The sequence below is a fragment of the Vulpes lagopus genome, chromosome 4 (assembly GCF_018345385.1).
Source record: "Vulpes lagopus strain Blue_001 chromosome 4, ASM1834538v1, whole genome shotgun sequence".
In the NCBI taxonomy this organism is placed as follows: Eukaryota; Metazoa; Chordata; class Mammalia; order Carnivora; family Canidae; genus Vulpes; species Vulpes lagopus.
Window position 1 is genome coordinate 6,493,251 of NC_054827.1, and position 12,510 is coordinate 6,505,760.

Below are 12,510 nucleotides of genomic sequence, written 5' to 3' on the forward strand. Positions count from 1 at the left end.
AGGCAAAATATTTGTTCCCAGAGAAAAGTATTTTAGCATGATGCCCTCTTAAACATGAGACAAGCACTTCAATTGTGTTATTGAAATGTCTCCTTTTTAATATATAAGAGTATTTAAACATGATCTCCAGTTTATATGTGCCAGAGAGGAGCATTTCAGCTCACAAATAGTATTTTAGTTGGTCAGGAGGAGTTAAATATCTGGGCAAGATTCTTTTTGAGTAAAATATTTAAAAGCCATTTGAATACATACCGGGGGATAATAAAGCAAGTGAAGAGTCGGAATGATCCCAGTGCACCGAATAGCTTCCATCACATGGACATGCTAAGCAGCATACCGACTCACTTGGTTGTAAATTTAAAAATGTCATGTGCTAAAACATAATCATGACGTATAGTGAGAGATGAATTCAAATAAAATGTAATAGCAACTGTTGTCTCTCTGGAACTTTCTTTTCTAGGATCACACATTTTCATAATAGTCAAAATCTGACATCTGACTGGAGGAAAAGAGAAAGAGCAGGAATGTTTGAATGTTTTCCTATCATCAAGTTTTGCTTATTGTGTCTGATAGTAATGGACTGAACTTTCCAGTTTATAATACAATTTTCATTTTATTTTAAACATATTTTGCATGATATAAAAATATTGATCACAGTGAGCTTTACCAATTGTTATTGCTATAAACATGAATGCAGAAACAATATTTTTTAGTGGAAATAAATTATATAGTCATTTTTTTTTTTAATCACAAGAGAAAAACCTCAGCTGTCTGGTCATTGGCAGAAAAACCAGTCATTAAAAGAGGTCTTTTGCAGATGAGCTCCAGTCCGTTTCTGTAAAGTTATCCACACAGGTCAGCAAACACTGACTTCTGTCTCTGTCTCCATGGTCCCACCAAGGTCTCTGTGTTCACAGATAGTTCTAATGTGGCAACACGGTTTTCCAAGATAAAGAAATGGCAAACTGGAAAATAGTACAGTCTTAGTTCATCTGTGGTCTTTTCCAGTATGAAGGGACACAGCGACATACTTCTTCACTAAATATAAGTCCTTGCTCACAATGCCTCAGTCGGTTTGTACACGGTCTTCTGTAACAGCTAGAAAAACAAGGAGGAACACATTTTTGTTAAAGCCCAAAGCAACGAATTCATTATGTGACAGACATGGTGGTTTCTCTAGATTTAAAATGAGCACAAAGTTACTCATTTTATCATAAAATTATTCTTAGGTTTACGTCTTATTGAAGTTTGTGCTGAGACTTAACAGAAACTGAGGAAGAATAGAAAAGCCTAAAGCAGTCTTGCTGCTAGAACAGATGGGAGAGCGAGATGATGTGAGTGTTGGTTCTTTTGAAGTGCTCTCTGCGTCCCCGGATGAAAGGAACCTAACCCAGAAACCGTGAAAGTGAGGGATTCAGGTCTGTCGATGTGGTGTGAGCAAAGAAGCGTGGCACAGTTCACAAGAGTCTGGGACTTATATGGAACCCAGACTTGGAAGGGATTAACTGCAGCCACATTGGCAGGACCGTGGTCCTCAGTAGGGAGCCCCAACCTCACTCCATGTCTCTGTCTGAGCCGCCTGGGCTCCAGGTGGGAACGGGGTGGTCTGGGGCAGGGGGAGCAGGACAGTGCTTGCTAGGGGCACCCTCTCTCTTCCTACCCTAGACTTCCTGGTTCCCAGCAGTGGTGAAAGGGCAGATGATCAAAAGGCCCTGGTGCTCTAGCAAATGGGAGCTGCCTCTGAAGAGGCCATGGGAGTGTGAGTGTCCACTGCGAGAAAGGGCTGGGTGTCCAGGGAGCAATGCAAGGTGACCTGGCAGGGGAATCAAAAGCGCACACTACAGGGAGACTGCAAATGTGAGTCTGAAGTTTCATTTCTTGGGCTCTAGTAGAAAAGAAAGCATATCTAGTTAAGATGTTATTATTATTATTTTACTTCTAAGCACAAATGCATTATTACAAGACTTCTGGTATTCCTTTACTAAAGACATTCAGTTCTCAATGATTAGTGAAAGTTGCTGATTTAAGGCAGTGGGCAAAAAATATATACTCTGCACCCCCATCACTTTTGGAATAAATATTAAGAGAAAATGAATGTACATATTTTCAAGATGTTAAATTACCTTTTTTTTTGCTTCAATATATACATAAAACCTGAAAGTATAGCCTTAGAAAAATGAACACTTGAAGGTTTCAGTAAATAGAAAATCTTCATGAAACAGTATACTATTAGAAGAAATACAAAGGTAGAAATCCTTTCTCCTAAGTTAATATAAGAATTCTAAGGAAAACATGATGGCTAGTTAGTCTTCTGTAAACAAAGTTAAGTTTGGCAAGCATGCTAGGGTTCACTCAGAAGGGTTCAATACACAAGATGGTTTAATAATCTTTAGTATCTATATACTATTCTGCATTTTTTGAACTATCCTCTGATATAGTAGGGATCTGCAAGTAAAACTGAAATACAGTTATTGCTCAAAATATTTTAAAAATGAAACAAAAGCATCCCTATAAGGCGCTCTAAAGCAATAATGGAAGATAAAATATCATCCATGAGTTACCTAGATTCACTGAAGTTCCCTTAAGTGGTAGCTAAAATGTTAGTGTGGATGGATCACTAGAAATATAAATTAAAATGGGAGCACAAAACTCAGGAGGATTAAAAAAGATGGACGTTTTATTTACTGGGGAAAGGTAATGAACATTAGTGCCTATGTGAAATGATAAATAAATGAAATTTAAGATTTAAGTCACGTGAGCGATCATCTGTTGTCTGCGCATTACTGGCATCTCTAAAGAGTAGGTTGGAAGAAGAGAACCCAGTGGAGATGATAGAAGTAAAATGTTATGGCGGCCAAAAGAGGGGTGCTTCAAGAAAAAGGTACAGAGAAGACAGGTTACACGAAGACCAACTTGTCCACTGGATTTAGCAGTCGAGTCTATTGGGACCTCAAATAGAACTTTCTCATGGCGCTCTGGGGCATACCCTGGGTTACAGTTGGTTGAATAGATGAGAGATGAAAGAGGTGAAGGCAAATCCTAAATGCCTAGGTCTTGGAGCAACTTTGAAGAGGACAGAGCTTCACTGCTAAAGTGTGCTCAGCATCACAGTGAGATGCTAAAAAATATAGAAGAGGCTTGGGAACTCTCAGAAACCCAGGGGAAAGAAAAGAAGTCAAAGATGTCAAACATAGGGAAGAGAGAAGACCCGTCTGGTGGAGCAGTGTTGAAGGAAATGCCAAAAACACAGATCTGGCTAAAAGAGTAACCTTCCCCCACCCCGACTCCACTTACCCTGAGGTTAAAGAGGAAGTAAGTAGTTCAGGGTGCTGTTTGAGTCTAAGTCTTATTTTGTTGTTCTTGGTGAAGAAGGGGAATCAATGTTCAAGGAGTGAGCCTTGAGTGATCTTTAACAATAGAATTTATTTCTCCAATTCCACTAAATACTTAGCCTAAGTATCTTTCTAGATACAATTCTACATTTAGTGGCACGATCCTATCCTTTGTAAATTTTGCCTGAGATTTTCTGCACCTGGAGCAGCTGTCCTCTATTAGGTGTCAGAATTTGGGCAGGGGACAGGTGTGGGTGTTTGGATGTTCTGGAAACGCTCCTCAAGTGACTGTCCTGTGCATCTGTCTCCCAGCCTGCGCTCAGCACCACGGCCTCAGCCCTAGCCCCCGGGCCAAGCAGGAGGAGTGCATTCTGAGCTCAGCTCTGGTTTTGGGTCTCAGGGCTCTGGTCTTACTTTTTTTTTTTTTTTTTCAGGAGTAAACACAGTCTCAAAGTCAAGCATCGGTTAGAAAAAAACCAGAACTTGTCTTCCGGAACTTACTGGTCTCATTCTAAAAAGCACCTGCTATTTTGGTTGAGAAGACTCTTCCCAGTAAGAGAAACAAACACTGTTCATGGAGATTTCTTCTTTTTTTCTTTTTTAAGTTTTTATTTATTTATGAGAGAGAGAGAGAGAGAGAGAGAGAGAGAGGCAGAGACACAGACAGAGGGAGAAGCAGGCTCCATGCAGGGAGCCCAATGCGGGACTCCATCCAGGGACTCCAGGTTCATGCCCTGGGCTGAAGGTGGCGCTAAACCACTGAGCCACCTGGGGTGCCCCTGGAGATTTCTTACCTGCATGTTTGATGTTGAAATTTCTTTCCTTTTAAGAAGCATTTCTGTGAATTTTCTGTACACTCACAGGCACATTTTCCAGGGTTTAGGGGTTGATTTCTTGGGCAGGTTCTTTTACATACGCACTGGCACGTGTTTTCATCAAATTCTCTGTTGGCCCCACACGAGTTGGGTAACAGTTTGTTTTTACAGACACACTGGCAGGAGTTTCTGTCTAGTTCCTTGTGGGGTCCACAGCTGGAAGGCCGGAGCCCCCCTCTGCAGACACACTGACACGTTTCTTCATCTAGCTCCTTGTTAGGTCCACAGATGTCATGGAATCCATCTGTAGAGTGTAGACAAACACAGTCAGACATCTTTACTACACCTTACTTCGTTCGGGTGTGGCCTGAGACAATTAAAAGCATTTAGAAGCGTCTCTTTATGTTTTTCATTAGAGGGTGATGCACAAACATGGGTACGCTCCTTTACAAGGGAGTTCAAAACGGTACCAACGTCAAGTGGAAAGCATCCCGTTTTACAGCCGCTTACTTCAGAGTATGAAAACCTGAAGGTTGTGCAGGTGATTTTAACAATATTAAATTATTTGTGAATCAAACCAGAGACGCATGGCATTTAGTCTTTAAAACACCATTCTGCTTACCATCTCCAGAATCTGAGGCAAAAATAAAATCTTGCTGAGCCAGGCATCTGCAGAGATGATTATTCCAGATGTAATTTGTGGGGCAAGTCTTGTTTGCAGCTTGGCACCTTTGGGAGAGACAGACGAGTTAAGCAAGAATGGTCTACCTGGGACACAGAAGGGAGCATCTCTTACCCGTGTATCACAAAGCCTGCGCATGCTTGAGAGGAAGCTGCGGAAGGACGTCAGGATATATGAAATGAGATGTGGAAGTTCCTTCTCAAACTGCCCCCTCGCCCCTACATATGCAGTCAAATTTTACCCCAGAGCTGACCACTTAGTGGTCCCGTCTTCTATCCCTCCAGACTTTTATCTTGATAAGGCAAACATGTTTATTTGTATAATCGCATGGTGGTTTTATGTGTGTAAAAAGGGGATAAGGCTCTCATATCACTCTGCAACTGCCTTCTTCCACTGAACAGTATATTGTGCATATCTTCGTAGGTCACTCCAAAATGTTCTGTTAGTGGCTACACAGTGGTCCATAAAATGCATGAGCACTACGATTAATCTTTTGGGAATTATTTAAATACTTCCAATTTGTGGCTTTTTCAAACAATTCCACAGGAAACATCTTCACATGTTGACCTTTATGACTTATTTCTGAAACACAGATACTTGTAAAGGGTCTATGAATCCAAAATTTCCTCTCTACACCCCACCAGGAAGGCATCGAAGACCATGTTTGTCGTTGTCGTTGCTGCTGTTTTAGTTTTTCCTCACTCCCTCTCTCCGTCTCTCCTCTTATGTCCTCACTACTTCTTTCAGTAAAAATTACGAACATACGGGCTTCAATCAAGCCCACGGAGTGCTCCTCTGCTCCAGCTGTCTGACTGCTGGTTAACTGGGACTCCTTCATGTTGGCGCCTGGCTGAAATGAGCCGTGCAGTGGGGAGCTTCTCTGTTCTCTGAGACAAACAGAGTCACAAGCTCATCTTGCCCACTGTCTTTTCCACACCTAGAAATGGCCGTTCCTTCAAGGAGCCCAATTCTGTTTGTTGAGAAATGGCATGTGGGAATCGGTCTGTTGGGTGCCATCAGGTCACATCACTTCTTGACTTTTCAGGGTGCGGAGCTAGGAAGTGCACCCATACCCCACAGCATGTCTCCTTAGTTAATGTTCACCCATTAGAAGGATTCTTGGCTCTTAATATCCTAACTTAGGGAGTGTGTATAAACCCCTCACTACCTTACTTTTCAGCTGAGGTCAGTGCAGGGCAAATAATTATCTTTCACATTCAATATCGTGAACAATATGTGATAGAAGGGTGTTGAGTTACATTCCAGGCTGATAGAACTTGACAGTCCTGCGTAGACATCTTAACAGGTGCACCGAGTGTAAACACACAGGTCATGTGCTAAGAAAAGTTTCAGGGCCCTACTGTGTGATGATACAGCGATACGCCTTTCTTGAAAAGACAGCCTGATGTCTCATTTAGCACCTCAGGAAGGACTTTTTGAACCGTGTAAGCACATCTGCTTTGTTAACGCATTTTTCCTCAACAACCACCTCTGAGGATACACAGGATCTCTCCCACCCAGGAGTCTCTACAGCAGCTCCGAGACCCAGAGCATCTCTATCTGCTCCATTCGGTGAGGCAGTCTGCCTAAAAGCCCCTCCGCACACCTCTTGACACAACCTCAAATGGCAATGGCTGTCTTACCCTTATCCTCCTCCCTTGTAACCTCCTTCAAGGGCCATGTCTCCAGCTTAATGAAAACCATCTATGATGGAAAGTTATCTTGAATTTATTTTTGATTTTTAAAAGGTTTTTGAATGCTGTGTGTTATCCGCTGTCCCATAACATGGGCTAATAATTTCTCAATCAGCATGCAAATAACCCAGGTAATCACATATAAGGAAGCCACGTGTTGACAACCATAACAATTGTTGGATGTCAAGGAAACAATGTCTGAGCATTTCAGATCCTATCAAGATAGGGTGTTACTTTTCTACAGGTATTATCTTTAAGTTCTTTGTACGAAATTAGTTATGTGTGGGGCTTAATTCCTCTCGTTTAACACAATAAAAATTTGTTTGCAATATATATTTTTGGAAATAGGTTATTGCTCTTAAGTAAAAGATACCTGTATGTAGTTTTAGGTAAAAAAAAAAAACAGTCTTAGTGTTATTTCCAAATATGATTTAACATTACTGGTTTTTAAATTTACCTCTTGACCTCATACTAATAACTTCCATTAAAATTTTTGTTCCTAACAATCTTCATATTTGCTTAGGTATATACAATATATATGTATATGTGTGTGTGTGTGTATATAAAAAAGATATTTGCCTTATCCTGCATATACTATATGCCTTTTTCTTTATAATTTAAGTTTTTGAAAATTTGTGTGTTTCCTGTTAAAATTATGAGAAAAATATATATTCAGAGGATTCTGATCCATGTCCTCAGCATGCTGATCCTTTTTGTAGTTTTGGTTTATGTTTTCAGTGGTTCTTTTTATAAATAAAATAAAATGTATATGTATGTATTTTTTTCCCATTCTGCTATATTTTTTCCCATTCTGCTATACAGAAGCTTACATGCTATTCGAAACCTTGCTTTTTCAGTTAGCTGCATGTCTTGGCGAACCCTATACGTTCCTAATAACTTTATGTGTCCCCAAGAACAAGTCTTCATTTAGCACATATTTTTGTCATTACTATTTTCTTGGTTAATCATGATTGTACATTGTCCCACAAAAATATTTGAACAATATTTCTCCATTTTCCAAAACAATATCATTGTTTTTTCATTTACCTCCTATCCAAAGCTTTAGTCCCTTCCATCAAGTAAGATGCTCCTATGTTTAGTTATAGAATAGTAATGCAATAAATCCTGGCTGAATGAAACTCAGACCACTCTTCTATAAATGAAGGTAATCCATTTTGGCTGTGTTGCTTCCATGTTGACATATACATGATTTAAGGAACACACTCCCATGTTGGTATCAAGAGGGCACAGTGCTATGGCTGTTGCAGTAGAAAGACATTATCATTTTGCCAATACGTGATTTATACTGCTATTACCTAAGCCAGTGTTCTTCCAGTTGTTAGTTATAATCCATCAGTGGGTTATGAAATCAATTATAAGGGTTGGAAAATGCATTTGTAAGGTAAAAGAAGGATACGTAATAAAATACTATTAGAATGCATGTGATAAAGACTTCTTTCTGCAACTATATTTCAGTTCTCTACATGCATATATTTTGTTATATGCATATGTAAATATGCATGTACACTCCCTCAAATATATAACCTCCCCCTCTCCCACGTGTGGTGTATGTGTATGTGTGTATATGGTAGCTAAGTCCAGTGTATTCGTTTTTTAGTTACGGTCATTAAAGGTGATAAACGCATCTGAGCTATTTATTTCTATGGGGAAAAGTGTCAAGAATGAGCTCAGTCACTAGCCTCAGTGGGACTGGTCCAGGAGAGGTCTTCAACTGCAGGGGAATGCACTAAAGTATCTGTGCTGAAGTTAAAGTAGGTATACAAAATTGTTCACCCTAACGGGATAGGAAAATAAAACATTTCCTATTTTTCATGTGGTGAGGGAAAAGAGTTTCCTCTTGAATATTTCACATCTTTAAAAATATAAATTCAAAAACATGGACCGTTTGTAGAAACAAATGTAGGAATGTATTTCTGAAAATGTCATACAAAATAACAAGGTGTCTAGTGTCTAGTTTTACAACATTGACTAACTTCATATAATCTGGCTACACTAACCCTTTTGGTTTTGCACATTCACGATAAATAGAAATATGGCCTTCAGAATAGCAATTTCAATTATGTTATAACTTCAGTGTTGTTGCCAACATACACTTTATATTGTGGACTAATTATGCTTTGCTCAAGGTGAATTAAATATTTTAATTTCCAATAGTCTTAAAACTTAATTTAAATTTCTAGAAAAATATCACTTTAGAAACTTTGCCAAAAATAAGAAACTACTACTACTTATCAATGTTAATGTATTTTAATGTTGAACTTTGGAATCCTGTTAGATACCATTTAATTAAAGATACATATATTTGCATTGGATGCATTTTCATAATTACTAAATGAGGTTCCCTATCCTAAAAGTGAATGGCAAGTTCTTGGCCTTTAAAGCTTCTAGTGTGAAAAAAAAGGGAGACACAATTGCCAAACATTATCTTAGAATGAAAGAAAATGTTTTTGATGTGGATAGAAGTTAGCACAATTTACTTATCTTCCACATATCTTCATCTCCAAAGCATTTTTACCCTATTGAAATTTTTCTCCAAGTTCTGAAGGCCAACGTGTGTAAAATACAGTTACAAATTTAAATAAATTATTTTTATACTGTATTTATAAAACATTGATTTAAAGACAATTTGTCTACAAAGAAGATTATGCAATTATTTATAAAGCAGGTCTATGCTGAGAATCACACGTAAATAAATTAACTTTCCTACTTTGCCTTTCTCAGCCCGCCTCCACACCCTATAAACACAACCACAATCCTGTTTATAATAGTTATGAAGGAAAAAGATGCTTTTCTAAGAATGATTTCATTAACTCATTCAGCTAATTAAGTAGCTGTTGCTAGTTAAAATCAGAGGACAAAAATTTAAGGGTATATATGTGTTCAAAAACAATGTATTTAATGATTAAATTATTCTTATCATTTATCTCTCTTTTGAAATTTTATGACTAGTATGTTCTGTGAGATTAAATCCTACATCTTGGGTAACAGTTGCTAGCTCTCATGCTTTGGACACTGTAGTAGGCTGTTTTGTGCATACCACTGATGGGGTTCTTTCATCTTCTCTATACTTCTGGCACTAGAGTGTCTGTATACTGGGAAATTCCCTGACTCCCCAAATATCCATATTTAAGGAATGCAGACATACTACCACCTTTTGTTTGGTATTAGGGAGATCTGAGCTGAATGTAATATATTTTGTAACATATTTCTAAGTGAAAAAAAATCCTGCATCTTGATTTAAACTACTTTTGATCCAATTTACCAAATATCTCTTAAAATATTACATAGATCATCCAATATGAATGTCAACATTAACCAAATACCAATTCAACTTGTAGCACTCAATGGTTTTTTAGAAAAGCAAATTCTTTCTGTGGACATGAACTGTGATATTAATCAAATATTCTCAAAGGCATCTCTTTTCATAAAGTGTCTTTACAACAACCCAACTGATTAAAATTCTGCTGATCATGTGGTACCTATAGTACCCAATCATGTTTCTCAAACAGTTATCCTGCCTAAAGTCTTATTAAATGTGGAATGTGATCCAGTAACATTAGGTTGAAAGCATGGTATTGTGAGCTCTCATACATTCCTTCTAAGCATCTTTATATCTATTCAGTAAGATGCTCTGTATTGTATTATGAAAACATATGGAGCAGGGCGGGGGGGGGAGGAGACTCTGACCATGTTAATAATTTTGATAAATATCCAAATACAGTTTTGATTCCCTAAATGCCAACTGCTGATGTCATCTGAACTTCACCCACTGTGATTAACAATCACTCAAATCTATAATTATCCTTTGAAAGAGTATCTGTCCAGACCCTCTGGCCCAAGACTGCTTGTCAGAATAGCAGCAGGAAGGGCAACTCTTTTCTTTCATTTTCATAGAGCCACAGAGCCCTGGGTAAAATACTTCAACAGTTTTATTCCCAAAGACGTTGAATTGTTGTGTTTACTTTGAGTTCCTCATGCATGGCCCTTGAGTATACTTGACTATGTAATGCAAGGTGTTGGAGGAATCTGGGGAAGGAGGGTAAGAAGTATATGGGAATTCTTTGTACTTTTTGTTCAATTTTTCTGTGAGCCTAAAACTGCTTAAAAGAGGTCTAGCAAAAAATATTTAGAAAATGATAGATTTGGTCTAATGTAGATAGTTATTAAAAATAATCATCAGTGTGTTTTAGCTGAACTTGACATTAAGTTGAGAAACTCTTTGATCTAATAGTTCCCACCTTTGGTTAACATGACAATGACAACCTCAGTGCAGAGGATATACTGATGGAATATTTCCCACCTTTTGCTAAAATTTCTACCAATCAGTCAGCAAACCATAGGAATGCTGTGCTTCCAACTGCTAGCTTTTAGAAGGCAGAAACCAGATAGTCCAAAGGGTGGGTACTCTGCATACACAATTAGCTTCCTTTTAGAAAAAAAAAACATGTTCCAGGGTCTAGAGACTCTTACTTGAGTTCCATGGATCAATCAATTCCTATCAATAGACGCTCACTTGAAGGTGTTAGACAATATTTAGATAAAAACGAGCTTTTTTTTTTTTTTAAAAAAAAAGATGAACAGACATGTGAATTAAGATTTAAAAAATAATTGCATATTATCATGAGGGTTTTAAACCTAGAAAGAGGATATTTTTAAGCCAGAACACAGATGTGTGTTTTAAAACACTGGAAAAGTAGTTTCTAATCAATGGGTGCAAGACTGTGTCCCAGTTTAGTTGGCAGATGTGTTATCTCTGCATTTCTGCTCTGATGCAGTTTGTTAAATGCATCATGCTGTTCTGTTTATCTCTATTTTTGGTGAAGCAACTATGTATGATTTTGAAATGAAAAGGAAAGGAACAATTAAAATGAGAAAAAAACCCTCATGGATATTGAAACTTCTGAGCATTCAGACCGAGGATCTGTTACAGATTAACAAAGACAGTGAGCACTCAAGTTCTACATCAAAGGTTGCCAGGGCTATAAATTTACTCTGTTCCTTAGAGAAGAGATGAGTTCTCACAAGAATGAAATTTTCCTTAATAAGCCCAAATAACTCTAACTTCTTAGAAGCAAGTATGTTTTATCTAGTGTCTTGGTAAGCAATGTTGACATTTTTTTAAAAGAAATGAAAACCAGTAAACAAAAAAAATGAGTCTTCAGGCTAGATTTTTCCATTTTCTCATTTTTTCACCCTTCTTTTCCTCTCTCACCACACCAAGATTCTCCCCAAGACTGACAGAACCTCTTTATGAGGTTGAAATCACCTATTTTTGGCACTCATTAAAAAAGAAATTTAAGGTTCCCTGGCTCTGCTGAACATGGTTTCATCATTCCTGTACAAAAAGACTCCTCAGGCTACCCCAATACCTCTACAGAAAAGGTGAGACTCTCCAGGCCAGTGCCCAAAGCTTCTAAAGCACAGCCTTAGCATTGCCTTTTAATTTAATCTCCTATGGCCTTCACTGATTAATATTCAATTAAGTTATTCTGGTCTATTCATTGTCCCTAGGATGTGTTGTTTCCCTTAGGAATCCTATAGGGACATTGTCAATGAGAACCAAGTGACCAATAAGTTGACCACTGGGTAAAATTCACTTCAAGACACTTGCCTTTCAAATGTGACCTCCCTCTCCTTTGATTTTACTCTCTTCCTAATATGTAGTAGAGTGTCTCCCATAGAGTGTGTATCATAGAATAAGCATGAACATTCATTCATTCATTCATTCATTCATTCATTCATTCATTCATATAATGGAATGCTATACAGGTATTTACTGAACAAACCAGGCCTACAGACCTCAAAATGATTACATGTCTAAAACATACTGTAGAGAGATAAAAATAAAGTCACCATTTTAACACAAATATTTTAACCACAAGCTGTACTACTTCTTCTGTCATATGTTAATACATCCGTGTGCCATACATATGCAAGAGCATGAATAAGAATAAAGAATAGTGACT

General features: G+C 38.0%; 1 protein-coding gene across 1 annotated transcript in view; it reads right to left on the reverse strand.

Annotated features, from left to right (window-relative positions):
- Positions 1–593: 593 nt before the first annotated feature.
- VEGFC (vascular endothelial growth factor C) overlaps positions 594–12,510 on the reverse strand; it is a 106,502-nt gene continuing 94,585 nt past the window's right edge. Inside the window, exons 5-7 of the mRNA XM_041752430.1 lie at positions 4,770–4,876; positions 4,127–4,451; positions 594–1,098 (exon numbers count right to left, since the gene is read on the reverse strand). Coding sequence (XP_041608364.1) covers positions 984–1,098; positions 4,127–4,451; positions 4,770–4,876 — 547 coding nt within the window. The 3' untranslated portion in view covers positions 594–983. The remainder of the gene's footprint in view (positions 1,099–4,126; positions 4,452–4,769; positions 4,877–12,510) is intronic.